Source organism: Cricetulus griseus, chromosome 2 (genome assembly GCF_003668045.3).
Source record: "Cricetulus griseus strain 17A/GY chromosome 2, alternate assembly CriGri-PICRH-1.0, whole genome shotgun sequence".
Taxonomy (NCBI): domain Eukaryota; kingdom Metazoa; phylum Chordata; class Mammalia; order Rodentia; family Cricetidae; genus Cricetulus; species Cricetulus griseus.
The window spans coordinates 215,474,359-215,501,343 of record NC_048595.1 but is presented as its reverse complement, the minus strand read 5'-3'; the positions used below and the strand labels follow the sequence as shown (position 1 = coordinate 215,501,343).

The window sequence follows — 26,985 nt, the reverse complement described above, 5'->3', positions numbered from 1 at the left end:
CGTTCTTGCAATATTAAACTTAAATACAGATTTAAATGGTAAATCTCAAGTTTTTATATTAAATCTTATGTTGAATACTTCAATATTTAATATAAAAAAACTTTTGCATTGACACAGGGACCACTATGAGGGTGGCGCCTTATGTTTTGAGAACTAAGATACATTGCCGTTGATAATAACCATACAACTGTTGGTTAAACAGTCTGTTGCAAAATGTGATCACTATGGTCAAAGAAGATAAGCTGCATTTTTTCTCCTTATGTGAGGACAGATAAATGACTTACTCTTTCCTTTTGCATTGACAAGGTTAGCAATGTAACTTGGGTAAGCCAAGGTTAGTACTCTGCCTTATGTCTTTCATAGACTCTGCTCAGTGTTGCTTAGCACATCGCACTGATGCTTCTGGGCAACATTGCTTCATGTCACCAACAAAAGAAATGAACACTCACCTTTCCTGCATGGGTGGGAGTTGGATCCAACTATTAAATCGGGGATCATACCGGCTGACAAAATTTGTGCTGTGTTTTCCTGTAAAAATACATTTGAGACATTTAAAACGTAGATCCCTTTCTTGATTTGTATACTTATCTGTTTTTAAAATCTCGGATGTCAGGTTTAGCAAACATGAATTAAGTCAAGGAACCCTCTAGTGTAGCGTGAGAGGCAGGGAGGCACTTTCTCAAATGTGTTTCCTTTTTCCTCATTCTGTTTATTGTTGTGGAATGACTCAACTCAACCAACCATACCAAAAGCAAATATGTTTGCTAAGCTGTTCTTTTTTATGAGAATATTAGTGTGCTAAAACAAGAAGTTATTGTCTAAAAATTCTCCACTTTAAAGAATTCCTTGTATGATATCTCTGGCTAGAGTTTTTAAAAATAAATTTTCTTTCTAAAAAACATTAAAACTTATTTTCTAGAGAGGTAATCACAGCAAACTTAAGAAAAATGTAAAGAAACATTTCCCATATACTTAAGCCCCATGCATACCTAATTCTTCATTATCAGCATTTATTTTTACTGACCCGTGAATCCTACTGTAATAGAGACTTTTGTCTCCGCATGGAAATAACAGCAGTCATTTCAACTGGTCTTGTATCATGCTTATCACAGAAGCCCTTTTTGTGCATTTGGGAGACACATCATGGCTGTGACGTAAACACAAGTGCATTGGCTGGAACCAGAGCAAGCATGACTCTTCTGAGCTGCTTAGCCAGCTTATCCCCTCTGTTGAGCTTAAAAAGCACATTAGCGCTTCCAAGGTATTAAAATGAATCTTATTTTGCATACATATTGACATCAAAGTGAGAAATAGAAATGAAAGTATATACTATTCTTTCCATGTAGTGCTAGAGGTGGTAACCAACTCACACCTGAGACCTCAACCCTAAACATTGTCTTTGCTCATGCTTTGTAACTAGGCACTGGGTACAGATGTCACCCCAGGAATAAACAGAATGTGCACATGAGTGTGCTCACATGACAGAGACATGATCAAGTGTGAAATCTATTGTACAGGCCTGCATAAATATCATCTCCTTTTGTGCAAGAGAAAGTGTGTCACTAAGGATGGCTGTCTGGTTTTTAGCCTGAAGGGTTAGCTGGAAGGTAACACAATTTGTTGGATTACAAAGACCAAGAAGGGATTGACTAGAAACTAAGGTGAGAAGTTATGAAGCCAGCTTTGTATTTAACCCAGACAAGCCTAGAGGATGTCAAAACAAGGCAACTGCTAAGCTAGCAGCTGGATAATGTTACTACTGCAAGTTTGGGAGCTGTTAGTTCAGAGTTACTATTTAAATGTACAATACTACACAGAAAGAACCATTTAAGAAATGAGGATGGAAATGGAAGATAAAGGGTCTTAAGAGTTATCTCTGGGGAAGGAAAAATATAAAACAACAAAGGAAAGCATGGTAATTTGAAAGGCAAGTAGTGTTTGTGAAGGAAGGAACCAAGTAGCTGTGACTATGAAGAGTGTGTGTGGCATTGACAAGTGTTGCTTTGGTGTACTGATATTGGGGAAAGACAGTGGGGACAACTCAGGACAGTCTAAGATATTAGAACACAGAGGTAAGAGGTGTTTAATGCTCTCAGGACTTCTGAAGTCAATGGAAGACTAAACTAGAAGACACAGCATCAAAGGGGTATTTTGGCTGCTGGGTGGTAGTGGTGCATACCTTTAATCCCAGCACTTGGGAGACAAAGGCAGGCATTATCACTAAGTTTGAGGCCAGCCTGGTCTACAGAGTGAGTTCCAGGACAGCCAGGGCTACACAGAGAAACCCTGTCTTGAAACAAAGCAAAAGGGGGTGTTTTAGTGGTCAATTTTAGTTTTTTAAACTCAATACTGAAAAATTCTTGCGCTGGGAAAAGGAACAAACCCTGGATGTGTTTTAAAAGAGCAACAAAAAAGTTCATCACTGAGTGTCTAGTAGTATGTGGGAAGAAGAGAATCCAGGTCCCCACTTGAAAGGGTGACCAGGAAAGTAGTCTTCTCCAAAGATGCCCTGGTTTTGAGTAGATAGGAAATTGATAAATCACTCCAAGGATTCTAGGGATTGTGTGGATGTGGTCAGGCAGCTGAGGATAACTGATGATACATTGAATTTTACCTGGTGATCCACAGAAAGATAAGAATGGTAAAGATGGCACAGACACTTCAAATAGGGAGACTCCAACTCAAGTAAAGACTATGTCCAGAGCTGTTGTTTGAGTGATTTTGGGGGGAGGGGAGTAAATTTGTCATAATTTCCCTGTAGAAAAATGTATTATCTTTGGTGCTCAAGTTTCAAGGTTAATTCCAAACTGCATCGGAAGGCTAGGAATGCCTACAGGAGTCAGAACCCACACACCATAGGTGAAGCTGTTTCTCTACAAGGTTTGGTTCAGAATTTCCATTTGGAAGAAGGAATATGCCATGGCTGGTAATGGGGCAAAGAAGTGGCTTCGTGTGCTGAGCAGCAGTGGCACAATCCAGAAATCTTCATTTCTGATAGAATGGAAGTGGACTTGACTCAGAGGAGAGGCTCAGAGAAGCCTGGATTGATGGGGGTTGAGGTCAGAGACCATCTCCAGAGGCGGGATGGCGGTATGAAAGGGGTACAGGTGGAGGACCGGGAAGATAAGGGTAGAGTTCTGAGGGTGCCTTGGGAGATAAGAAGCCTTAAAAAACTGAAAGTGAGTTAAAGTGGTTCACCTTTTACTTCCATGGGCTTACAGTTGGGTCTCTTCTAGGGGCTTGGGAGTAGTAGCTACATATAACGGAATTTTATTTTAACTTCCCTCCCCTCTTCTCTATCCTCTACCTATCTTCTCCCTCCCATCTTCCATCCTTTCCTATAATTATTCATCCCTAACTACTCTCTTTTCCTTTCCTCTTCTCCCCTCCTCTCTCCAGCTCCTCTCCTCCCCTACCATTTCCTCCTTCCATTTCCAGTTTCTTTCCCTTTTCTTTCTGTCTTCTCCCATCCTTTCTGCTCCCTTTCCTTTCCTCACATTCCCATTTTCCTTCCTTTCCTTCCCTCTCCTCTTTCCCTTCTTCTTCCATTCCATCAGGGTCTCAAGAGCAGTCTACACTGGCCTCAAACCCTGGATCCCGCCCCCTCCGCCCTGTCTTTGTGCTAGGATTACAGGCTTGCCCCACCACAAGCCTGTAATCAGACTCTTCCTTCACTTCTCTTCTTATGATGATTCCCAGACACCAAACACCAGTGATGACTACTAGTATAAGTGAGGAAATGGGGCAGTTTCCTGCCAATGGTGTGGAGGAGCAGACGTGGGGAGGAAAATCCCTTTAAGTTGTTTGGGAAGTCAAGTATGTAAATCAAGTATCTATATATTCTGATAGCATATATACATATTAAATACACTCCAATTGCTAGGATGTGGAACAAGTTGACAGGAAGTAACATTTACAAGCAGCTGAGTAGAAGGCTTTGTGTGTGTATATTGCTTATTGGTCCAGAAATTAATGTTTTCTGACCTCTATTTTTGGTTTTGTAATCAAGATCACCAATAAATAAAATTATATTTCTGCTTGATGAAGTGAATCCTTACGTTTTATTAGCATGATCTGGAATTTGCAATTTTGTATTTTTCAGGACACACCTCTCATGGACCATTTTCACATGAATTAACATTGAACCTGAGGTCTCATCTTTAGACAGACATATATGTGCATTACATTTGAACCACATGTTTCATTGTTCTCTCATAAAGCTACTATATACTACTATATAGTATATAGAAATACTTTATAATAGCATCAGATATATATCCTCTGTGTTGGTATTAGTTGCACAGGGCATGGAAATATAAAAATTCCATATTTTTGAGAGGTTCAAATCCTTTCAGTGTTTTTAGAAGTGAAATCTCTAGAGTTCTTTGTGAACAAGTGGGAGACACTTACCACTCATGCAGCACTTCCTACGACTAAAGGCAAATATCATGTTTTGTTTAAACCACAGTTGACCTGGTGGAAAGAAGTACTTACATGGAAGGCACTGTGATAACAGTTACTATTGACCAGGACCCTGAAATAAGACAAACCTATGGTGGAATTGATCCTCTCCTTTTGTGAGCACTGTATCCCCACAAGGATGCTCTTCAGGCTTACTATCCTTGCACAGAGAAACTCAACCTAGCATAAATTGTGGCTCACAAGGTGCTTCTGAGGATTCTTTGAAATTTCATCAAACTTTTCTGGCTGAAATATCGAGTGCTTACAAACTATCACTGCTTCTACTATCGGAGTCTACGTAGCTATATACGAAGTATTCATGGAATTGTGGTAGACAGTTATAGTGCATAGCCCAGCTCCCTTAGAAGCAGATGCAGCCATTTCTTAGTTGAAATGTTTGCTCATCGTGACCACATGCACAGCTCTCGCCAAATAGACTGCCTTACCTTCTGCTCTTATCTTCCACCTGGGGAAGATGCTGGCCAATGACTTTATATAGAGTGTTTTTTAATTATAATGCATTTTTTAATTGACAAGGGGAACTAAAGGCTAACTTAGTTGCCTCTGGTATATCCAGTTCCCTTCTGTTTAAAGAAGCCAAATTTCCAACTTGAAGTTTCCAAGATTCTAAAAAGGAATTTTATAGGAAGAGAGAACTGCCAGGCCTGTAACTGGGGTAACACTGAAATTAGCATACAATACATAAAGCTCTACTAAAACTTCCTTCTGAGCTTCCTAGCATTAAGTCAGAGGAGAGACACTGATTGGCATGATCAGTGATCCTGATAATGTGCACAGGAGCACACCATGCCCTGGCACCCCAGTCTGACAAGAAATTGCCATGTGAATCTCCATATGAGGTACACTGAGTTTCCAGTGAGTGACTCCAGTAGTAAGTGCGACTATGGATTAATAGCCATTCTGCCAGAGCATGTTCATGCAGGACTTTGATCTGGGTTGCTGTTTGTTCCAGGTGTAGGTTGAGTGAAACCAGGATATTCCAATAGCGAAGTATTGGTTTCTGAATTTAGTCAAATACAAAATTTTGATCCTCTTGACTAGAGATAGGAATATCCTCTGAATTCTCCCCACCTTCTGGCCTATTTCTCTCACAAACATTTTTGATTTGAGGTTGAAAAGCAAGAAGATAACAAATTATATTTTCTGGCCTATGCCAATAGGTGGTGTGTGTGTGTGTGTGTGTGTGTGTGTGTGTGTGTGTGTGTGTGTGTGTGTGTCTGTGTCTGTGTCTGTGTCTGTGTGTAGATGTACACATGTGTGCGAAAGTCAGGAGTCAAGCTCAGGTACAGCTCCCCTGGTGCCCTTCACTTTGTTCTGACATTGTCTGCTTCCTAACTTGGGCTTGCACAGGCTAGACTTGTTAGTTACTGAACTCCAGAGATCCACCTGCCTCCAAGCCAACCCCAGCACTAGAATTAAAAGCATGTAACACCAGACCTAGCCTTTTACATGTGTACTGAGGGTCAAAGTTAGGCCCACATGCTTGTTCAGCAAACATTTTATCAACCAAGCCATCATGCCAAGTGCCAGGATCTGTTTTTATCAGTTGCTGATTAGGGTAACATTTGGACTGGGTAAGTTAATGCTGTGACAAAGTACTTTCACAGCATGAACAAGGCCCTGGGTTGAAACACCAGCAATGAACAAAAAGGGCAGGTATTATAGCTCATGCCTGTAATCCCAGCACTTGGGAAACTGAGGCAGGGCAATCATGAGTTTCAGGGGAGCGTGGGCTGCATAGTGAGGCTGTCCTTTTTCTAAGGGAGGACTCATATGTGTTTTCATTTTGTTTTGTTTTGTCTTTAAAAGCAGAGCTGTGGTTCGGGAGATTGGTACAGGAGTGTCCAGGAAATGCATTGTGGTCTAAAATATGCCTTCTTAAACTTTTCTTTTCATGCTTTATGTATTTTTAAAGATTTATTTGTGTGTGTGTGTGTGTGTGTGTGTGTGTGTGTGTGTGTGTGCGCGCACACACACACACACACGTTAGGGGTGTTGTGTGCATGTCATGATGCACTTGTAGAAGTGAGCACAACCCCAACTTTCACTATTTGCAAATGACATGATAGTTTACATAAGTGACCCGAAAAATTCTACCAGGGAACTCCTACAGCTGATAAACACCTTCAGCAAAGTGGCAGGATACAAGATTAATTAAAAAAAAAATCAGTAGCCAGAATCAGTCCCTGAGGGCCCTGGGATCCTGACTCTGCCGAGATCACTGGGTTATTCCGGCCCCCACAGAGTGCAGAGAGTGTAGCGGGGAGCTGCTTCAACCCCTGCCTAGGGTCCACCTTCCATCTGCCCACCCTGGCAAACCCTGCCCAGGGATCTTTGACAGGATGACTCGACCCCTGAGGACCAAGCAACCAGAGTCTGCTGACATCTCTGAACCAGTGCTGCTCTCACCCACCTGGAGAGTGAGTGCCTTAGACCTGCCTGCACCCAACTTGAAACCCATCAGAGTATCAAAGTCAATTGCACACACCTGAAGAGAACACCGGACCCACACACACCAGGAAAGGAAGTGACACCAACTGTACCCACTGGAACAAGAGATGGGAAGATGACAATATAAGAACACATCCAACAACAGGAAAACCAATATGACACCACCAGAGTCTAGGGACTCTACAACAGCAAGACATGAACATCCCACCACAGAAGAAGCAGAAGAGAGCAACCTTAAAAACAACTTCATGCAGATGATAGAGAACCTAAGAGAGGAAATCAGAAAATCCTTCAGAGAAATAGAAGAAAAGACAAACCAAAAGATGCAAGAAATCAAGGAAAGCCAAAAAAGCCAAAAAATACAATTAAACAGCTGAAGGAAACAGTTCAAGACCGGAAAACTGAATTAGAGACAATAAAGAAAACACAAACAGAGGGAATGCTGGAAGTGGAAAAGCTGAGTAAACAATCAGGAACCAGAGATGCAAGCATAACCAATAGAATACAAGAGATGGAAGACAGAATCTCAGACACTGAAGACAAACTAGAGGAAATAAACTCGTAAAGCAAAGAAAATCTGAAGTCTAACAAATCCTTAACACAAAATATCCAGGAAATATGGGACACCTTGAAAACACCAAACCTAAGGATAAAAGGTATAGAAGAAGGTGAAGAAACCCAACCCAAAGGTGCAGAAAACATATTCAACAAAATCATAGAAGAAAACTTTCCCAACCTAAAGAAAGACATGCCAATGAAAGTACAAGAAGCCTACAGAACGCCAAATAGAGTGGACCATAAAAGAAAGTCCCCTCATCACACAATAATTAAAACACCAAACGTACAGAATAAAGAAAAATATTAATAGCAGCAAGGGAAAAAGGCCAAGTAAAATATAAAGGAAAACCAACCAGAATTACACCAGACTTCTCCATGGAAACTCTGAAAGCTAGAAGGTCCTGGATACATATTCTACCATCTCTGAGAGAACATGGATGCCAGCCCAGACTACTATACCCAGCAAGCTTTCAATCACTATAAATGGAGAAAACAAGATATTCCATGACAAAAGAAGATTTAAACAATATGTAACCACTAATCCAGCCCTACAGAAAGTACTGGAAGGAAAACTTCAACCTAAGGAAATTAACTACACTGGCATAAACATAGGCAATAGATAATCCCACTCTACAAAAACACAAAATAAAAGGCAGGGTAAATCCACATACAATACTAGTACCAACAACAAACCAAAAACAAACAAGAATAAACACTCAATGGACCTTAATTTCCCTCAGTATTAATGGTCTTAACTAGCCTATAAAAAGACACAGGCTAACAGATTGGACACTAAGACGGAATACATCCTTCTGCTGCATACAAGAAACACACCTCGAATTCAAAGACAGACATTACCTCAGAGTAAAGGGTTGGGATAAGATACTCCAATCAAATGGACACAAGAAACCAGCTGGGGTAGCTATCCTAGTATCTAACAAGACAGACTTCAAACTAAAATCAGTCAAAAGAGATGAAGAAAGTCATTTCATATTCATCACAGGAAAAATCCATCAGGAAGAAGTCTCAATTCTAAGCATCTATGTCCCAAATACAAAGGCACCAACATTTGTAAAAGAAACATTATTAAAACTCAAATCACAAATAAGGCCTCACACAGTTATAGTGGGAGACTTCAACACCCCACTCTCACCACTGGACAGGACCACCAGACAGAAACTTAACAAAGAGACAAAGGAACTAACAGAAATTATGACCCAATTGGGATTAACAGACATTTATAGAACTTTCTATCCAAACACAAAAGAATATACCTTCTTTTCAGCATCACATGAAACCTTCTCAAAAATCGACCACATTCTCGGTAACATAGCAAACATCAACAGGTACAAAAAAATTGGAATAATCCCCTGTGTCTTATCAGACCACCATGCTTTAAAGAAATCAAAAAACAAATCAAAGTGCAAAAAATCTACCAACTCATGAAAATTGAACAACACACAATTGCAACATTCCTGGGTCAAGGAAGAAATAAAGAAAGAAATTAAAGACTTCCTAGAATTCAATGAAAATGTTGACACAACATACCCAAACTTATGGGACACTTTGAAAGCAATACTAAGAGGAAAGTTCATGGCTCTAAGTGCTCACATGAAAAAACTAGAGAATACCACACCAGAGATTTGACATCACAGCTGAAAGCTCTAGAAAAAATGGAAGCAAATACACCCCGGAGGAGCAGACACCAGGAAATAATCAAACTGAGGGCAGAAATCAATAAAGTCAAAACAAAGAAAACAATTCAAAGAATCAATATAACAAAGAGTTGGTTCTTCGAGAAAATCAGCAAGATAGACAAATCACTATCCAAACTAAGCAAAAGGCAGAGAGAGATCATGCAAATTAACAAAATCAGAAATGAAAAGGGGGACATAGCAACGGACACTGAGGAAATCCAGAGAATCTTCAGGTCATACTTTGAAAACCTGTACTCCACAAAATTTGAAAATTGAAAGAAAATGGACAATTTTCTGGACAGTTATCACTTACCAAAATTGAATCAAGAACAGATAAGCAACTTAAACAGACCTATAACCTCTAAGGAAATAGAAGCAGTCATCAAAAGTTCTCCCAACCAAAAAAAGCCCAGGGCCAGATGGATTCACTGCAGAATTCTACCAGAAATTCAAAGAAGTGCTAATATCAATACTCCTCAAATTGTTCCACAAAATAGAAGCAGAAGGGACATTGCCATACTCTTTTTACGAGGCTACAATAACATTGATACCCAAGCTACACAAAGACACAACTAAGAAAGAGAACTACAGACCAATATCCCTCATGAACATTGACGCAAAAATTCTCAATAAAATATTGGCAAATCGAATCCAAGAACACATCAGAGAAATCATCCATCCCGATCAAGTAGGCTTCATCCCAGGAATGCAAGGATGGTTCAACATATGAAAATCCAGCAATGTAGTCCACCATATAAACAGACTGAGGAAAAAAATCACATGATCATCTCACTAGATGCTGAAAAAGCCTTTGACAAAATCCAACATCCCTTCTTGATAAAGGTCCTGAAGAAATCAGGGATAACAGGAACATACCTCAACATAATAAAAGCAATATACAGCAAGCCAACAGCCAATATCAAATTAAATGGAGAGAAACTCAATGCAATTCCTCTAAAATCAGGAACAAGACAAGGCTGTAAACTCTCTCCATACTTCTTCAATATTGTCCTTGAAGTTCTAGCTAGAGCAATAAGACAACAAAGGAGATCAAGGGAATACAAATCAGGAAGGAAAAAGTCGAACACTCACTATTTGCAGATGATATGATAGTCTACACAAGTGACCCGAAAATCTCAACCAGGGAACTCCTACAGCTGATAAATGCCTTCAGCAAAGTGGCAGGATACAAGATTAACTCAAAAAAACTGCAGCCCTACTATATACAGATGACACATTGGTGGAGAAAGAAATCAGAGAAGCATCACCCTTTACAATTGCCACAAACAACATAAAATACTTTGGGGTAACACTAACCAAAAATGTGAAAGACCTGTACCGTAAGAATTTTGAGTCTCTAAAGAAAGAAATTAAAGAAGATACCAGAAAATGGAAAGATCTCCCATGCTCTTGGATAGGTAGGATCAACATAGTAAAAATGGCAATCTTGCCAAAAGCAATCTACAGATTCAATGCAATCCCCATCAAAATCCCAACACAATTCTTCACAGACCTTGAAAGAAACAATTCTCAACTTTATATGGAGAAACAAAAGACCCAGGATAGCCAAATCATCCCTATACAACAAAGGAACTTGTGGAGGCATCACCATCCCGGACTTCAAGCTCTATTACAGAACTATAGTCCTGAAAACAGCTTGGTATTGACACAAAATTAGACTGGTAGTCCAATGGAATAGAATTGAAAACCCTGTTATTACCCCACACACCTATGAACACCTGATTTTTGTCAAACAATCCAAATTTATACGATGGAACAAAGAGAACATCTTCAACAAATGGTGCTGGCATAACTGGTTGCAGACATATACAAGACTGTAGTTAGATCCAAGCCTATCACCTTGCACAAAACTTAAGTCAAAATGGATCAAAGATCTCAACATAAATCCAGCTACACTCAACCTATTAGAAAACAAAGTGGGAAATACCCTTGAATTAATTGTTACAGGAGACTGCTTCCTGAACATTACACCAGTAGCACAGACACTGAGGTCAACAATTGATAAATGGGACCTCCTGAAACTGAGAAGCTTCTGTAAAGCAAAGGAGACAGTCAGCAAGACAAAACGTCAACCGACAGACTGGGAAATGATATTCACCAACCCCACATCTGACAGAGGGCTGATCTCCAAAATATACAAAGAACTCAAGAAGCTAGTCCCCCAAACACCAAACAACCCAATTAAAAAGTGGGGTACAGAACTAAATAGGCAATTCTCAATAGAGGAATCTAAAATGGCTGAAAGACACATAAGAAAGTGTTCAGCATCCTTAGCCATTAGGGAAATGCAAATCAAAACATCTGTGAGATACCATCTTAATCCTGTCAGAATGGCCAAAATCAAAAACACCAATGACAGTTCATGTTGGAGAGGATGTGGAGAAAGGGGAACATTCTCCACTCCTGGTGGGGGTGCCAACTTGTACAGCCACTTTGGAAATTAGTATGATGACTCCTCAAAAAAATGGGAATCAGTCTACCACAAGATCCAGCAATTCCACTCTTATGCATATACCCAAAAGAAGCCCATTCATATAACAAGGACATAAATTCAATGATGTTCATAGCAGCACTATTTGTAATAGCCAGAAACTCGAAGCAGTCTGGATGCCCCTCAACCGAAGAATGGATAGAGAAAACATGGTACATTTACACAATGGAGTACTACTCAGCAGAAAAAAAACAATGAAATCTTGAAATCTGCAGGAAAATGGATGGATCTAGAAGAAACCATTCTGAGCAAGGTAACCCAATCGCAAAAAGACAAACTCATATGTGGATTTTAGACATAGAGTAAGGATTACCAGCCTATAATCCACACTGCTAAAGAAGCTAATAAACAAGGAGGTCCCTAAGAGAGAGATACATTGTCCCCTGGAGAAGGGGAGAGGTTCAAGATCTGTTGAGCAAATTGGGAACACGGGAAGAGGGGGAGGGAGGTAGGGGAATGAGAAGGGGAGAAGAAGAGGGATGCCGAGGACATGAGGGAGCAGAAAGTATGAGCCAGGGGAAGAATACTCGATAACATGAATGGAGATATCATAATAGAGGGACATATTTTTGGTTTACAGAGAAACCAAGCACTAGGGAAATGTCTGGAGATCTACAAAGATGACACCAGCTAACTATCTCAGCAATGGAGGAGTGGCTACCTTCAATTCCCTCCCCTGATTATGAGATTGATGACTGACTTATATACCTTCATACAGCAGCTGGTGGAAGTAGAAGCAGACACCCATAACTAATCACCGATCTGAACTGGAACCCAGATGCAGAGAAGGACCAGTGAAGAGCATAGAGGTCCAGACCAGGCTGGTGAAACCCACAGAAACAGCTGACCTGAGCATCCGGGAACTCTTGCTCCGTAGTCTGATAGCTGGAATACCAGCATGGGACTGATCCAGACTCCAGGAACATGGGTTTCTGTGAGGAAACCTCAGAAATCTATGAGACCTCCTGTAGAAGCCCAGTATTTATCCCTAGCATAGGTGTGGACTTTGGGAGCCCATTCCATATAGAGGAGCCAAGACAAACAGGGTGGGCCTAGGCCCTATCCCAAAGCATACGAAAGACTCTGATGACACCCTATGGAAGGCCTCATCATCCAGGGGAGGCAGAAAAGATATGTGATAGATAAGGTTTTAGTTGGAAGGGTAGGGGAGGATGGGTGGGAGAAGGGAACTGGGATTGTCATGTAAAACAATCCTGTTTCTAATTCAAATAAAAAAGTTGGGAAAAAATCAGTAGCCCTACTATATACAGATGATTAATGGGCTGAGAAAGAAATCAGAGAAACATCACCCTTTACAATTGCCACAAACAATAAAAGACAATATATAATACCTTGGGGTAATGCTAACCAAACAAGTGAAAGACCTGTATAGCAAAAACTTTGTGTCTTTAAAGAAAGAAATTAAAGAAGATACAAGAAAATAGAAACGATCTCTCATGCTCTTGGATAGGAAGGATCAATGTAGTAAAAATGGCAATCTTGCCAAAAGCAAGCTACAGATTCAATGCAATCCCCATCAAAATCCCAGCACAATTCTTCACAGACCTTGAAAGAATAATACTCAATTTATGGAAAAACAAAGACCCAGGATAACCAAAACAATAAAGGAACTTCAGGAGGTATCACTGTCCCTGACTTCAAGCTCTATTATAAAGCTAAAGTCCTGAAAACAGCTTGGTATTAGCACAAATATAGACAGGTAGACAATGGAATCAAATTGAAAACCCCAATATGGTCCAACACACCTACAAACACCTGATTTTTGACAAAGAAGCTAAAATTATATAATGGAAAAAAGAAAGCATCTTCAGCAAATGGTGCTGGCATCACTGGATGCTTGCATGTAGAAGACTGCAGATAGATCCATATTTATTGCCATGCACAAAACTTAAGTCCAAATGGATCAAAGACCTCAACATTAATCCAGCCACACTGAACCTATTAGAAGAGAAAGTGGGAAACACCCTTAAAGGAATAGGTACAAGAGACTGCTTCCTGAACATAACACCAGTAGCACAGAAACTGAGATTGACAATTAATAAATGGGACCTTCTGAAACTGAGAAGCTTCTATAAGAAAAGGACACAATCAACAAGACAAAATGGCAGCCCACAGAATGGGAAATGATCTTTACCAACTCCACATCTGACAAAGGGCTGATTTCCAAAATATACAAAGAACTTGAGAAGCTAGTCACCAAAACACCAAATAATTCAATTAAAAAGTGGGGTATAGAACTAACCAGAGAATTCTTAACAGAGGAATCTAAAATGGCTGAAAGACACTTAAGCAAGTGCTCAACATCCTTAGCTATCAGGGAAATGCAAATCAAAACAACTCTGAGATACTATCTTACTCCTGTCAGAATGGCTAAAATCATAAATCACAAACACTAATGACAGTTTATGCTGGAGAGGATGCGGAGAAAGAGGATCATTCCTATATTGCTGGTGGAAGCGCCAACTTGTACAGCCACTTTGGAAATCAGTATGGAGGTTCCTCAGGAAAATGGGAATCAGTCTACCACAAGATCCAGCAATTTCACTCTTAGGCATATACCCAAATTATGCACATTTATACAACAAGAACATCTGTTCAACTATGTTCATAGCAGCACTATTTGTAACAGCCAGATCCTGGAAACAACCTACTACTACATGCCCCTCTACTGAAGAATGGATAGAGAAAATGTGGTACATTTACACAATGGAGTACTACTTAGCGGGGGGGGGGGCAATGGAATCTTGCAATTCGCAGGCAAATGGATGGAACTAGAAGAAACCATTCTGAGCGAGGTAACCCAGTCACAAAAAAGACAAATATGGTATGTACTTACTCATAAATGGATTTTTAGACATAGAGTAAAGGATTACCAGCCTACAATCCACACTACCAGAGAAGCTAGGAAACAAGGAGGACTCTAAAAGAGACATACATGGATCCCGGATTAGGGGAAAGGGGCAAGATCTCCTGAGCTAATTGGGAGCATGGGGGGAGGGGAGAGGGAACTAGGAGAAAGAGAAGGGGAGAAGAGGAGGAGAGAGGAGGACAGGAGGGAGCACCAAGATTGAGTCAGGGGAAGAATAGAGGAGAGCAAGAAAAGAGATACCATAATAGAGGTAGCCATTATAGGTTTAAAGAGAAATCTGGCACTAGGAAAATGTCCAGAGATCTATAAGGATGACACCAACTAACAATCTAAGCAATACTGGAGAGGCTACCTTAAATGTCTTTCCCCGATAAGAGATTGGCGACTACCTCATAGGACTACATCCCTAGACCCTTCATCCAATAGCTGATGGAAGCAGAAGCAGAGACCCACAGCTAAACACTGAACTGAACTCATGGAATCCAGTTTCAGAGAGGGAGGAGTGATGAGCAAAGGGGTCAAGACCAGGCTAGAGAAACCCATAGAAACAGGTGACCTGAACAAGGGGAGCTCATGGACCCCAGACTGATTGCTGGGAAATCATCATAAGACCGAACCAGACCGCCTGAATGAGGATGTCAGTTTGGAGGTCTGCTTAATGTATGGGGCCTCTGGTAGTGGATCAGTATTTATCCCTAGGACACAAATGGACTTTGGGAGCCCACTCCACATAGAGGGATACTCTCTCAGCCTAGACACACCCGGGGGGGGGGGCGTGGAGGGGGGCTAGGTCCTGCTCCAAATGATATGACAGACTTTGAAGATCCCCCAGGGAAGGCCTCACCGTACCTGGGAAGCAGAAAGGGGATGCTGTGGGGGGGCGGGCTAGTGGGGGCAGAGGAGGAAGGGAAGGAGAGAGAACTGGGATTGACATGTAAAACAAGCTTGTTTCTAATTTAAATTTAAAAAAAGAAGTAAGCACAACCTGTGGGAGTCAGTTCTCTCCTGCCAGGTAGGTCTTAGGGACTGAAATCAGATCATCAGGCTTGACAAAAAAGTGCCTTTCCTGGCTATGCCATCTTGTGGGCACTGTTTTAGCTTTTGTCTGGCCATCTCAAGAATGTTTGGCAGATATTTTTAATTAAAGAATCCAGTGTCTATGTGATATGATTACTTATGGACTCTCCACATGTCAGATCCCTTCCCTTCTCATACTGGGATACAACAAAGATATATCCTTTATGTATGAGATCTTGTGTGTGTGTGTGTGTGTGTGTGTGTGTGTGTGTGTGTGTGTGTGTGTGTGTGTGTGTGTGTGTGTATTGTACCTGTGTGCACTTGCATGTGGTATCAAAGGACAGCCTCAACTGTTGTTTCTTTGGTCCTGTCCACCTTAACCTTTCATGTAGAGTCTCTCACTGGTCTAGAACTTGCCAGCTAGGCTAGATTGACTATGCAGGGACTCCTAGGTTCCCCCACTATCTCCTTATCACAGGTTCTGGGATTACAGCCTTCCTGCCTTTTTCTTTAGTTTCTTTATCTAGTTTCTGGTACTTTAGTCAGGTTCCCATGCTTGCATGGCAAAAACTTTATTGACTGAGTTGTCTCCCCCGCCTTCTCCCTCTTTCTTAATAGTGGGCAGCCTGGCTTGTTTTCCTTTATGATTTTCTAGAGGGAGCAGATGTTGTGATTTGTACACAATTTGCCTTGGTACAGATGCTGAAAGAGAGCATTCACAACAGAATATATGCAGTATATGTAATTTCAGTGGGATGTACTGGGGTTTTAAAGTAAAAATGTGTACCTGCAAGCTGTTTTATGGCTTCTCAGTCATAATTATCTCTGTAACACAGAAGTCTACAACTATAGCACCTCCCTCACTCAAGGCTTTCTAAAAACATCACAATCATTTTGCATGCTCTGCAAGACACATTGTTCTTGTATTCAGTTTGTGATTGTGTCAAAACGTTTTATTTCATTTAGGAAGGACTCACAGTTATAGGAAAGATTGTGGACAACCTATAGAGGATACACTTGTAAAAGCAGCAGAAAAGGCAGTAGGTGCACTGGGTTTTTTGTCCTACCTGCTGCAAAAGAACTTGAACCAGAGTTCCGTGCTGCATGAATGAGAGAGTGCTTATCTCAACCTTGTTCTCATAGAGACAGAATGGGAAGAGAGTATGGGCGAACATCTGAACAGCTGTAGCTAACTCAGTTCTCCCATGGGAGTCCTTGCTTCTGTTTGTGGCATCTCTCAGGGGATGGATAAGGACAAGGGCTGGGCATCACTGTGAAGCTAAGTCCCCAGACAATTGGCACTTGAATGCTCTGTTACAGATGTCCTCAGCTAGCTCCATGAGTCTCCTTCCTCCCTCCTTCCATCAGCTAACCTTATGACCTCTGCATTTGCCTGTGTTACACAGAAATGTGTTTTCAACACTAAGTATCAAAAGGATGGATAGAAATCCCTCTACAGTGTGTGTAGTCATTCAGCATTACTGTGGTCTAGTTGAGTAGAGCTCACCTAAAACTCATCTGCATTCAGAAGATAATGGTATTAGCAGATGGGAAGTTTAGAAGTAGTCTACCACCTAAGTTCATCAGAGCCATGTGTTCAGAAGGTATTGTGGGACCTTGCCCATCCTCTCTCTCTTTCTGCACCCACTGATGGTATAACTATTCTTTGCTCACTCCACCATGTATTGACCTTATCAGAACTGAAGTAACCAGTTTTGTACCTCCAAAACTGCAAACTCAGTGAATCTTTTCTTTTTAAAGTTAGTTGCTTCAGATATTTCATTGTAGTAACAAAAAGTTGAGTTGTACAAAGCAGCTACAATTAAAACTATTCAATAGTTACCATTTGGATTCCATTGGTCCTCTCCACCCAACACGAACAGGAAGTTTTCTACCTCTACAACGCAGTGGTGGGCACTGTTGTAAGGCATAACTGGAATCAAGAAAAAAGGACATATAAAAATTTCCAATACCCCAGTTTACCAGCTATGTACTTCACCAAAGTGTGCAAAACATGAGACTCCATCAACAGGCAACAGCATGTCTACCCACAAGTCCTATGAGACACACACTGTGGCTCAGTGGTGTGTTTCCAGTGGTTTCAAGCCCAAACTCTTTTGATTAATTTTACATAATGTTATTCTGCAAATTAGTCAAGAACAACATGCATGCTGCTTTCCATTCTTGAGCTCTCCTCATCTGCCCAGTGGTGGGGGACAGGTTTCTATGGCAATGACTGACATTCCCAAATGGTCAGGACTGGCAGCTACTTTCTGAGAGAAGTAACTCTGAATAATGTGGAACCAATGGCTGGCAATCTTTCCACAAACAGACTGGGGTGCTGGGTGGCTTTCTACTCCACAGCATTGAGCAGGCTGAATTTCCATACAGTTTTAAGTTTTTAAATTAAGGTCCTGCTGATTTAATGCCTCCTCCAAATGTATATGCTTAATTTCCTGTACAATGTCATTAGCAGCACAATCACACATTTTCCATCTATCTGCATCAGAGCTCTTCTGTAACCAAGATGAAAACTGTCAGGAATGTCATGCATATCCATTCTCCTCCACTCTCTTTTTTTCCCTGCACCCAGCTGCAGAGACTGTGAAGAAGGGTGTTATTCATAAACCCACCAAAGCCAGGTTTCTCTGTCATTTGCATCTCCTTTGGAAAGTCACGATGTACCAAGCAGGGTGTTGCTGTCACCTTTGGTGTTGTGTAGTATTGGTCTCTGCTGGGATAATGTCATAGGGTGACTGTAGATGTATGCAGCATTAGTTATCACATGACATGCAGTGGTTTGGGCCCAGTGACACCAATAGGAAAAATGATGTCCTTGTTCAGCTCATCATATGGGCATCTTAAATCTAGGTGAGGACAAATGGGGAGGTGAAGTGCCTGTTCAGGCAGGGAACTTATTGCTTGACACGGATCAACAGAGCACTTAAGAAACCAGTGCAGTGGGAAATCAATATGAATCCCGGCCAATTCTTACTCTGAGCTCCTGTGCCAATGTGCAGAGAGAGAGAGAGAGAGAGAGAGAGAGAGAGAGAGAGAGAGAGAGAGAGAGAGAGAGAGAGAGAGAGAGAGAGGAGAGAGAGAGAGATGAAAGAGAGAGGAGAGAGAGAAGTAGAGCGAGCTTATTGCATACCTATGGGAGAATGAGAAGCTGTCTTATGTCTGACTTATTTTGAGGCTATACATACATCTCATGCATCATTTTGCTTTAATTATCTCCTGCCCTCTCAGAGATGACTTATACTGGCTAATGTGTATAAATAAAAACAGTAAGAACCAGGCATGACTTTGAGGATGAGAACTCAGGAAATAACTCTGTAAGTGTACCCTTAAGCTTCTTCCTAAACTACCAAGAGGTTGTAGGAATTCTGATTCATTAGTTAATTAATACTTACTGTGGATATTCATTTCTTCTGAAGTTATAGCCAGGAGAGAAAAGTTTGTGTGTGTGTGTGTGTGTGTGTGTGTGTGTGTGTGTGTGTGTGTGTGTGTGTGTGTGCTTGATTTAGAGAGTTGAAGGAAAGGGATCTAATGTGGTTTGCACAGTCTATGAATTACATCAGGTTCTTCACCATCTTAAGAATGTCCTTAGATTCCCAGTCCTCACTTTCATCTCTGGAGAATGCTCTCAACTGTTAGCTCTTGTTGAGCCATGACTCAGAATTCCTTGGGGTAGGTCTATCTGTTAGGATTTGAGCAACTAAGTTTGACTATGTTTTGAAGCTGTGTTTGAAAAGGCAAATAAATGAAACCACTGCACTTTGGATGATGATACATTTTGCCACCTACCAGAAAGGTGACTGGGCTACCCCACCATGTGCTGTTACTGGCTGCTTCAGCTTGACATAACGTCCTTTGACTGGTGCAAACTTATGCAGCATTAGCTGCCGTTGTGTGCATCTAGTTATGTGTGACATTGTGCAGAAACAGAAGCCAGCAGCCCCGTAACTCACTCTGTGGCCCATTGTCATGCCTCATATACTGACTTTCAAATTTTGAGTAGCCCAAATTTTCTTTTTTGGTTTTGGTATTTTCTTCTCTTGAACCATAGGCCTGCCTCATAATAAAATAAAAACTCTGAAAATGATTCAACACTTGTGTTTGTGCTTGCTGTGTGTTTGTTCCTATTCAGGCAAAAATTAAGTGAAGGAAATAATACATGATTTATTCTTAAGCCTCTTTCTCATTTGATTAACCCTATTGTTATGCTTTGTGCAAACAAATGAAGCTGTTGCTTTAAGCTAACTGCTGAACTCCTTAAAATCAGGGTGAGGAAGTTCTTTTGAGCCTTGGTGGAATGGTTTGGTGATCCTTTTCTTTCTCCACATGTTTTATTTTTGTTTGATAATCTTGCATACTATATTTCTTGGTTGGGCATTTCAGTATTCACATTCTTGAATTATTATCCTTTCCGGATTCCTACTGTGAAAGGAAAGGCTATAAATAGACACAAATGACTCTTTGAGATTATCATTGAATGTAAAATGCCCCTGAATTTATTACAAATAAAATATTTGATCAATGTTTGAATTTTGAAAGAGCTCTAACTCATTTAGCTTCTGATTCAATCCGAAAGAAGGCTAAAGTAAATAGGGCAAGGAACAAAAACCAGCGATCCACTGCAACCCGCACATACCCATTCTTCTAAGTCACCCCAAGGCCGCCCCTGCTCCTTCCCAGACTTCTCTAGTGGTGGACACCTGTGTGTGTGCACAAGCAGGTGGTGGAGGCGCCTGGCCCTCCATGTTCGCACACAGCCCGCCCGGAGTTTTTAGCGTGTCAGTCAGTGAGTTAGAGGGAAAGGGGCAGGGGAGCTAATCAGGATGAAATGAGATTAAAGGCTGTCTAATTTTACAGCAACTGTGATCCATCAGCCACTGTGAAAGTGACAGTGGAAATGAATGATGGAGACAGACAGGTGGGGCTGTACATTCCACTGATTTATCCTCAAATGCACTGGGCCTTATTTTATTGAGTGAACACGACCGCATTTATCAAGCCTGTCATCTAAAGCCACTTCCCTCCATTTAAAAAGGTCACTTTACTCGGAGGGAGCAGGAGAGAGGCACTTTCAAATCAGATTTAAAATCGAATAACACATGTTTATAAGGCCCTTCACGAGGAGTCTCAACTTTATCTCACACAAACGAGTCATGCTAGAAGGAAAAATGGAGTAGAAGCCAGAAAAATCACGTAAGAAAATGCTCCGGCCAGCCGAGGGAGCACTTCAAAGGGTCTCTATATCTGAAGCAGTTTATACCTTTTTTTCCCCATGTCAAGCACCTGAAGTTCTATTCTGATCAGAGAAATTTAATAAAACATTTGCTGATATTTAATATTTTAAATTAAACAAATAGAAAGCATCAGGGCCATACTATGAACTTGTCAACTTGGAGAGAGCTAGTCACAGTATTGACCCTGCAGAATGACTGATCATCAGAGGTAAAACAGATGTCAGCAATTGCTACAAGCTGGATCTCTGCTACAACGAACTCCTATACCTGTTAATTGTTTTCCCATGATTTTAAAGCCTTATAAATCTTAGCCACCCAGTATTCCCCCTCCCTGGACCATTGCAATAAAATGCTTCAGGATGCTGTGCACAAAATTGTACTTGGTTGGAAAGTGAGTGCTGTACCCTCATTGTGTAATGTATTCCTTTCGTTATTATAACCACTGACCATGTACCACGTGTTAAATTGGATACATAATGATGTTTGTGTGTTTACTGGCATTATACCTCTGAAAATATCTGTGCTTAGCTCTTGATATTCATTTTTCTCCATTTAGGCAAAAAAATTCAGATGTGTTGAGTGATTCATGATACTCTAGTGTATGGTAAAAATACACAATGAAACAGATAATGTCTCTACCTATATCTGTTTGCATGTTTTATTTTAGAAGTTTAGCTGTGAATCAGACATTACTCTGCTGCCTTCTTTCTAAGAGAAACACTGAAGCCTTGGGAGGTTAAGTCACTTGTTGAAGGTCATACTCAGCTAATGAATACCACAGCTCTACTTCAAACATGGGAATGTCTGGACCCCGACCCACACTCTTCTGCATTTCACTCTACTGACTTTCAATAGGTGTGTTCAGCCAACCAGAAAATAATTACTGAGTACCTGAGTGTTCAATGATAGTGTCCCTGAAATTCATATATAATTTTTATACTGCATCATACTTTAAATGTGCTTATTACTTAGATGTTTAAAATGCAAGTGCTACTTTAAATTTTTCCCATACATACAAATATTAAAGAGACTTGTTTTCTTTAAGTTATTTTATTAGCATGTACAAACTGTAGAAAGTGAAGGGTTTCCTTATGATGTTTAATCCATGCACATAGTGTATTTTGATCCTATTCATGCCCTGTATTTTCTTTTTTGTTTTCTCTCTTCCCAGTTTTCCATTTGTATATCTTAAATAGCCCTCCTTTTACTTTTTTTTACTCAATTAAAGTAAATAACCTCCCTGTATTCCATATATGAGAGAAAACACATGACAGTTGTTTTGTGAGTCTAGCCTCTTTCCATTAACATAGAGATCTCTGCAAGTGACACAATTTGTTCTTTTTGAATGAATAAAACTCCACTGTGTATATATACTACATTTTCTTTATCTATTGTCTGCTGTTGGGTACCCAGGAGATTCTATGACTTGGCTATCATTTCGTCAGCAAATACGGCTGGTACAGGTGTCACTATTCCATGCTGCATTTGATGATTTGAGGGTGACTATCTGTAAGCAGTTGGATCTTGTGGATGATTTATGAATGAAGACCCTTTACTGACTTCATAGTGACTGGACTAAGCCACATCCTTCTCAGTGGTAAATAATTATCCCTTCCACAATCCCCATCCCTTAATCCTGGTGCCATCATCACGTTTGTTGTTTCTTATTTACTTGGTGACAGCCACTCTGACTGGAGCAAGATAGAATCCCAATTTCGTTCTGACTTGCATTTCCCTGATGGCTAAACGTTGAATATTTTAAAAATGTGTTTATTAGCCACTGTATTTCTTCATTCAAAAAGAAACTATTCAATTAATTTGCCTACTGAAACAGTGTACAATTGTTTCATGGAATCAAAAAACAACAAACGAGCAAAAGCCAAAACAAACCAGCCCATAAAGATAGGTAGAGTCTACTGACAATGGGTTATGACTGTTTTTGAACAAGTAGTGCTTGTTTTAGCCTTGGATGTAGATTCTTGAGTACTAGATGCACAGGGATCCTCTTGTGGCATAGCAAGTGTCCAGAGCGCTCGCTTCTGTCTATAAGTGCCTTTTTCTTCTAGAGATGCATATTAATCTCTCTCCTCCCATGTTTTAGCCCCAGGAAATACAGGCATCTTCCAGTAGAAATCACAGACATCATCCAGAACTCACAACACTGTTGAACATCAAGTGAGTGTTTTCTAGTAGCCAAGCTAAGAATATGGGGCTGCCAATTAAATGGGAATTGAGGGTTTGTTTGTTTAGATGTAACAGTTATGGGGGCCTTGATTTCCTTTTGGCTTCAGATAAATAAGCTTACACACCTGTCCAAAGTGGCATATGTACTAATATATATAATCTTATTTACCATATATTTATATATGTATATAAATACATGGGTATATATGGTAAATAAGATTATATATTAGTGTATATATTTTAAATAACTAAATTAAATATATTAAATTATATTTGATATGTTTAATATAGTAATATGTATATATTTAAATAACTATGTGTTCCTGAACCTTAGCCAGTCAGTTTTCTGTGTCATGGAGGGTGTTACTGGAACTGTGTGCTTGGCTTTTCCTTTCAGAAAGATTGAACATATTAGGCTTATTTATTTATATATTTATTTAGCGTAAATTGTCATTGAACCTAGGACAAGGTGTATGCTAGGCAAGCATTCTACCACCAGGCTATGTCCAAGCCGATTTCTAGTTCTTACTTAATTTTTTTAGGCAGTATCTCACTAAGTTTCCCAAGCTAGCCTTAAACTTGTTAACTTCCTGATATCATCACTCCAGTAGTTGAATCACAGGCCCATGTCTGGGGACATTTTTTCTAAAACAAAAAGAGACATCCCAAGATGCACTCTCTAGCATTTTTCCATTCTGTACTAATGGCCATTGATTTGTCATTTTCTGTGTGTCTACCCCACATCAGGCAGAGCTGTACCTGCTAGGAGTCCTGGGAAGATGTCTGTCTGCTCAGAGAACACACATCACACACAATAAAACAGGCCTTTTGTTTCAAAAGTTAAGTGCAATGATAAGAAGGGAATCAAGGCTGGGGTGAGGGAATGATGAACGTGGGGTATTCTGACAGAGGCTGGAAGATGACCTTTTTCTGAATGGCCAAGTGGATGATATCCAAGTATAGAGGTGACTGTAGCAAGTGAGGACACCATACAGGGACCAGTAGCAGGAATGGCAAGTGCAGAGGCTTCAGGGTACTGACTGGGGATGTCTTCAGAGTAATGACACCAGTACAGTGGAATGTGAGGCCAGGTCTAGGAAACAGATGCAGAGCAGCCCTCAGGATACTGGAGGGCACTGCCAAAAGACAACACTATGTCTGCCTTTTAGGCATCACACCGATGCAAGCTCTATCATTGATCTTGCTCATTACTGACGGCTGTTTATTAATGTCTTCAGCAACTATTTACTAAATATTCTTTACATGCAGAAAGCTTTCTACTGATAATGTGTCAGTGAGTGAAGGTCAAAATGTCCCTACTCTCAGAGCACATCACCCCTATCTTAGAGAGAGAGAGAGAACACAAATGAATAGAGACAATCAAGACAAGCAGGTCAGTTGAAGGTCTTTCCAGGGAGTGATATTTAAAGTTTAGTTTAAAGAGTGGGAAGAATCTGTCTGCCAAAATGCAATGGAAAGGCGCTTATAGAGGTTCAGATGTAGGATGGAATGAATGGGTCTGAGAAACAGAGAGCACTATGGGTGCACCAAGCATGATTGAAAGACATTTGAAGAATGTCAGAGGAAGGATGACATATCATTTAGGCTCTCAGGCATCACTTAGGTTTTTACTAATTAGAAAGAACAGACAAGGAAAATCTTCCAGGGCCCAACTGAATGATGATGGAGACGTGACCATGGATGTGAAGAAGGGATGTGGGCAGATGCGCGCACGCACACGCGAGCACACACACACCACACACACACCACACACACACACACACACACACACACACACACACACACACACACACACACACACACGAGAATTTATATGTAGAGATGAACTCCTCCAAATGATACTTTTGAGCTAAAGAATGAGTGCCATTTACATGTTGACAAACCTGTCACACTGCAGTCCAATTTACATGACTGGTTGGATGGCAGTGAGCTGTCTGTATCTAGTTAAAATTCAAATCTGCATTCATTTATTAAGGCAAGGAAGGGGAATATTGTCACACATTTAAAATCCATTTGTATTCTATACATTCTTCTATTGGGTTTAGATTTCCTGATACATTTTGTTTTATATATAAATACATGATTTTTGTTTTTAAGGTGTTTTCCCCCTAGGGAGTTATCTGAACAGGAAAAAAGGAAATGATATTTTGTAAACACAGTATTGCTAAAATATGTATTGTAAAAATTTACTCATTGAAGCAAATTCAAATAGCAATTGCATGCTGCTGAAGAAAAACACAACTTGAGAGGAAGATGCCGCACTTTCACAGTAGTGAATGAATAATTCTCATCATCAGATCCGAGGGTTTAAAACAATCCCACTTCTTCCATTTTATGGGAAACACAATTGAAAAACAAATGTTTAACATTTACTAGTTAGTTTCATCTTACTATTCAATCTTTCTGAAAAGATCTAGCAACTTGGTCAATGTTTCAGGAAGTAGAATGCATACACAGAAAAACATGTTATACTTTAGTAGGTACCTTATACATATTGTTAAGTAAATAATATATAACTATTTATATATTTTAAAATGTTGTATGTGGAGTATGTAGGTGTGTAGGTCAGAGGTGGCTATTGGGTCTGTTCCTCAACCATTGTCTATTTTGTTCACTAAACTAAGGTCTTTCTCATAGAACCTGGCTAGACTGTCTGGCTTGGCAAACTCCTCCATCCTTCAATCTCTGCCTCCCAACACTGGTATTATAGGTGCACACCAATACAATTACACCACATCTGGCTTTTTACATGTGTATTGGGGATCTGAAATCAGGAACTCTTGTTTGCACAGGAAGCTCTTTACACACTGGCTCATGGTCCATGCCATGCTCTTCTACTTTTTTATTCTTTATGTTTAGTTTGTACTACATCTGAAAACTACAAATAACTGGAGGAATTTTGTACATTTGTAGGTACTTTAATTTACTATGTACAGTCTGGAAAGACAGCCTTTTGGAAGATCCACATGATCTGAATCTGGGGAGTACTTGAGAGGTCTTCTAATTATGTACCAACACCTTCTCTCTAAACCCTGATTTGTCTTGCACAGTGAGCTGGAATCTCACTCACTACAGTTTTATTTAAGTGGCTTCAAGATGCACAAATCCAAAAAGCACACATTAGGTTTAGGGGGCACATGAGAACTAAGAGAATGTTGCTGTCTTTCACAGTTTAAGGTTGTGTGCAAAGTAATCTTCCTGACTATGACTATAGGGATTGCTTTATGGCTCTCATCTTCTATGAGTATCATCATAAATGAATGCCATTACTGTAGCATTTCCTACATGATGATATAGTATATGAAATGTAGCTGTCTTTTGCTTGTCAAAGGATCTCTGGGCCCCTTGAAACCAGACTGTGTCATCTAAGTAACTTTATGATTAGTGCAGAACCATGGGACATAGTCCTGGATAAACCTCTGGAATCCCTCTAGTTGCTACACTTGACAAAATATTCAGAATATTAATGAATCAATAAATACCAGTGGCAAGAATGAATGAATGTTTGTGATAGAGAAAGACTGTGATTTTTGCTTTGGAAATTATACCAAGTGTGCACAGGAGAGGTGGCTCAGCAATTAAGAATGATTTCTGATCTTCCAAAGGACCTGAGTTCTGTTCCCAAACCTATATCTAGTGACTTGTGACCACGTGTAACTCCAGGTCCCAGGGATCTAACTCTCTCTATTGGACTCCACTGTACTCAAGTGTACACACACACACACACACACACACACACACACACACACACACACACAGAGAGAGAGAGAGAGAGAGAGAGAGAGAGAGAGAGAGAGAGAGACATGTACACATGTACGTAATTAAATACAAGTAAAAATGTGCTGTATCTCAGAGGTCTTGAAGGGAGAGAAGAACAGAAAAGGTGAAAGATCAATGCATTAGACCAGAATCCTGTGATGT

The 26,985-nt window shown here is 40.3% G+C and overlaps 1 protein-coding gene across 1 annotated transcript in view; it reads right to left on the bottom strand.

Moving 5' to 3' along the window:
• Window positions 1-26,985, bottom strand: part of Klhl14 (kelch like family member 14) — a 113,574-nt gene that overhangs the window by 12,654 nt on the left and 73,935 nt on the right. Inside the window, exons 3-4 of the mRNA XM_027400551.2 lie at window positions 17,451-17,540; window positions 450-528 (exon numbers count right to left, since the gene is read on the bottom strand). Of these exons, the coding sequence (XP_027256352.1) occupies window positions 450-528; window positions 17,451-17,540 (169 nt within the window). The remainder of the gene's footprint in view (window positions 1-449; window positions 529-17,450; window positions 17,541-26,985) is intronic.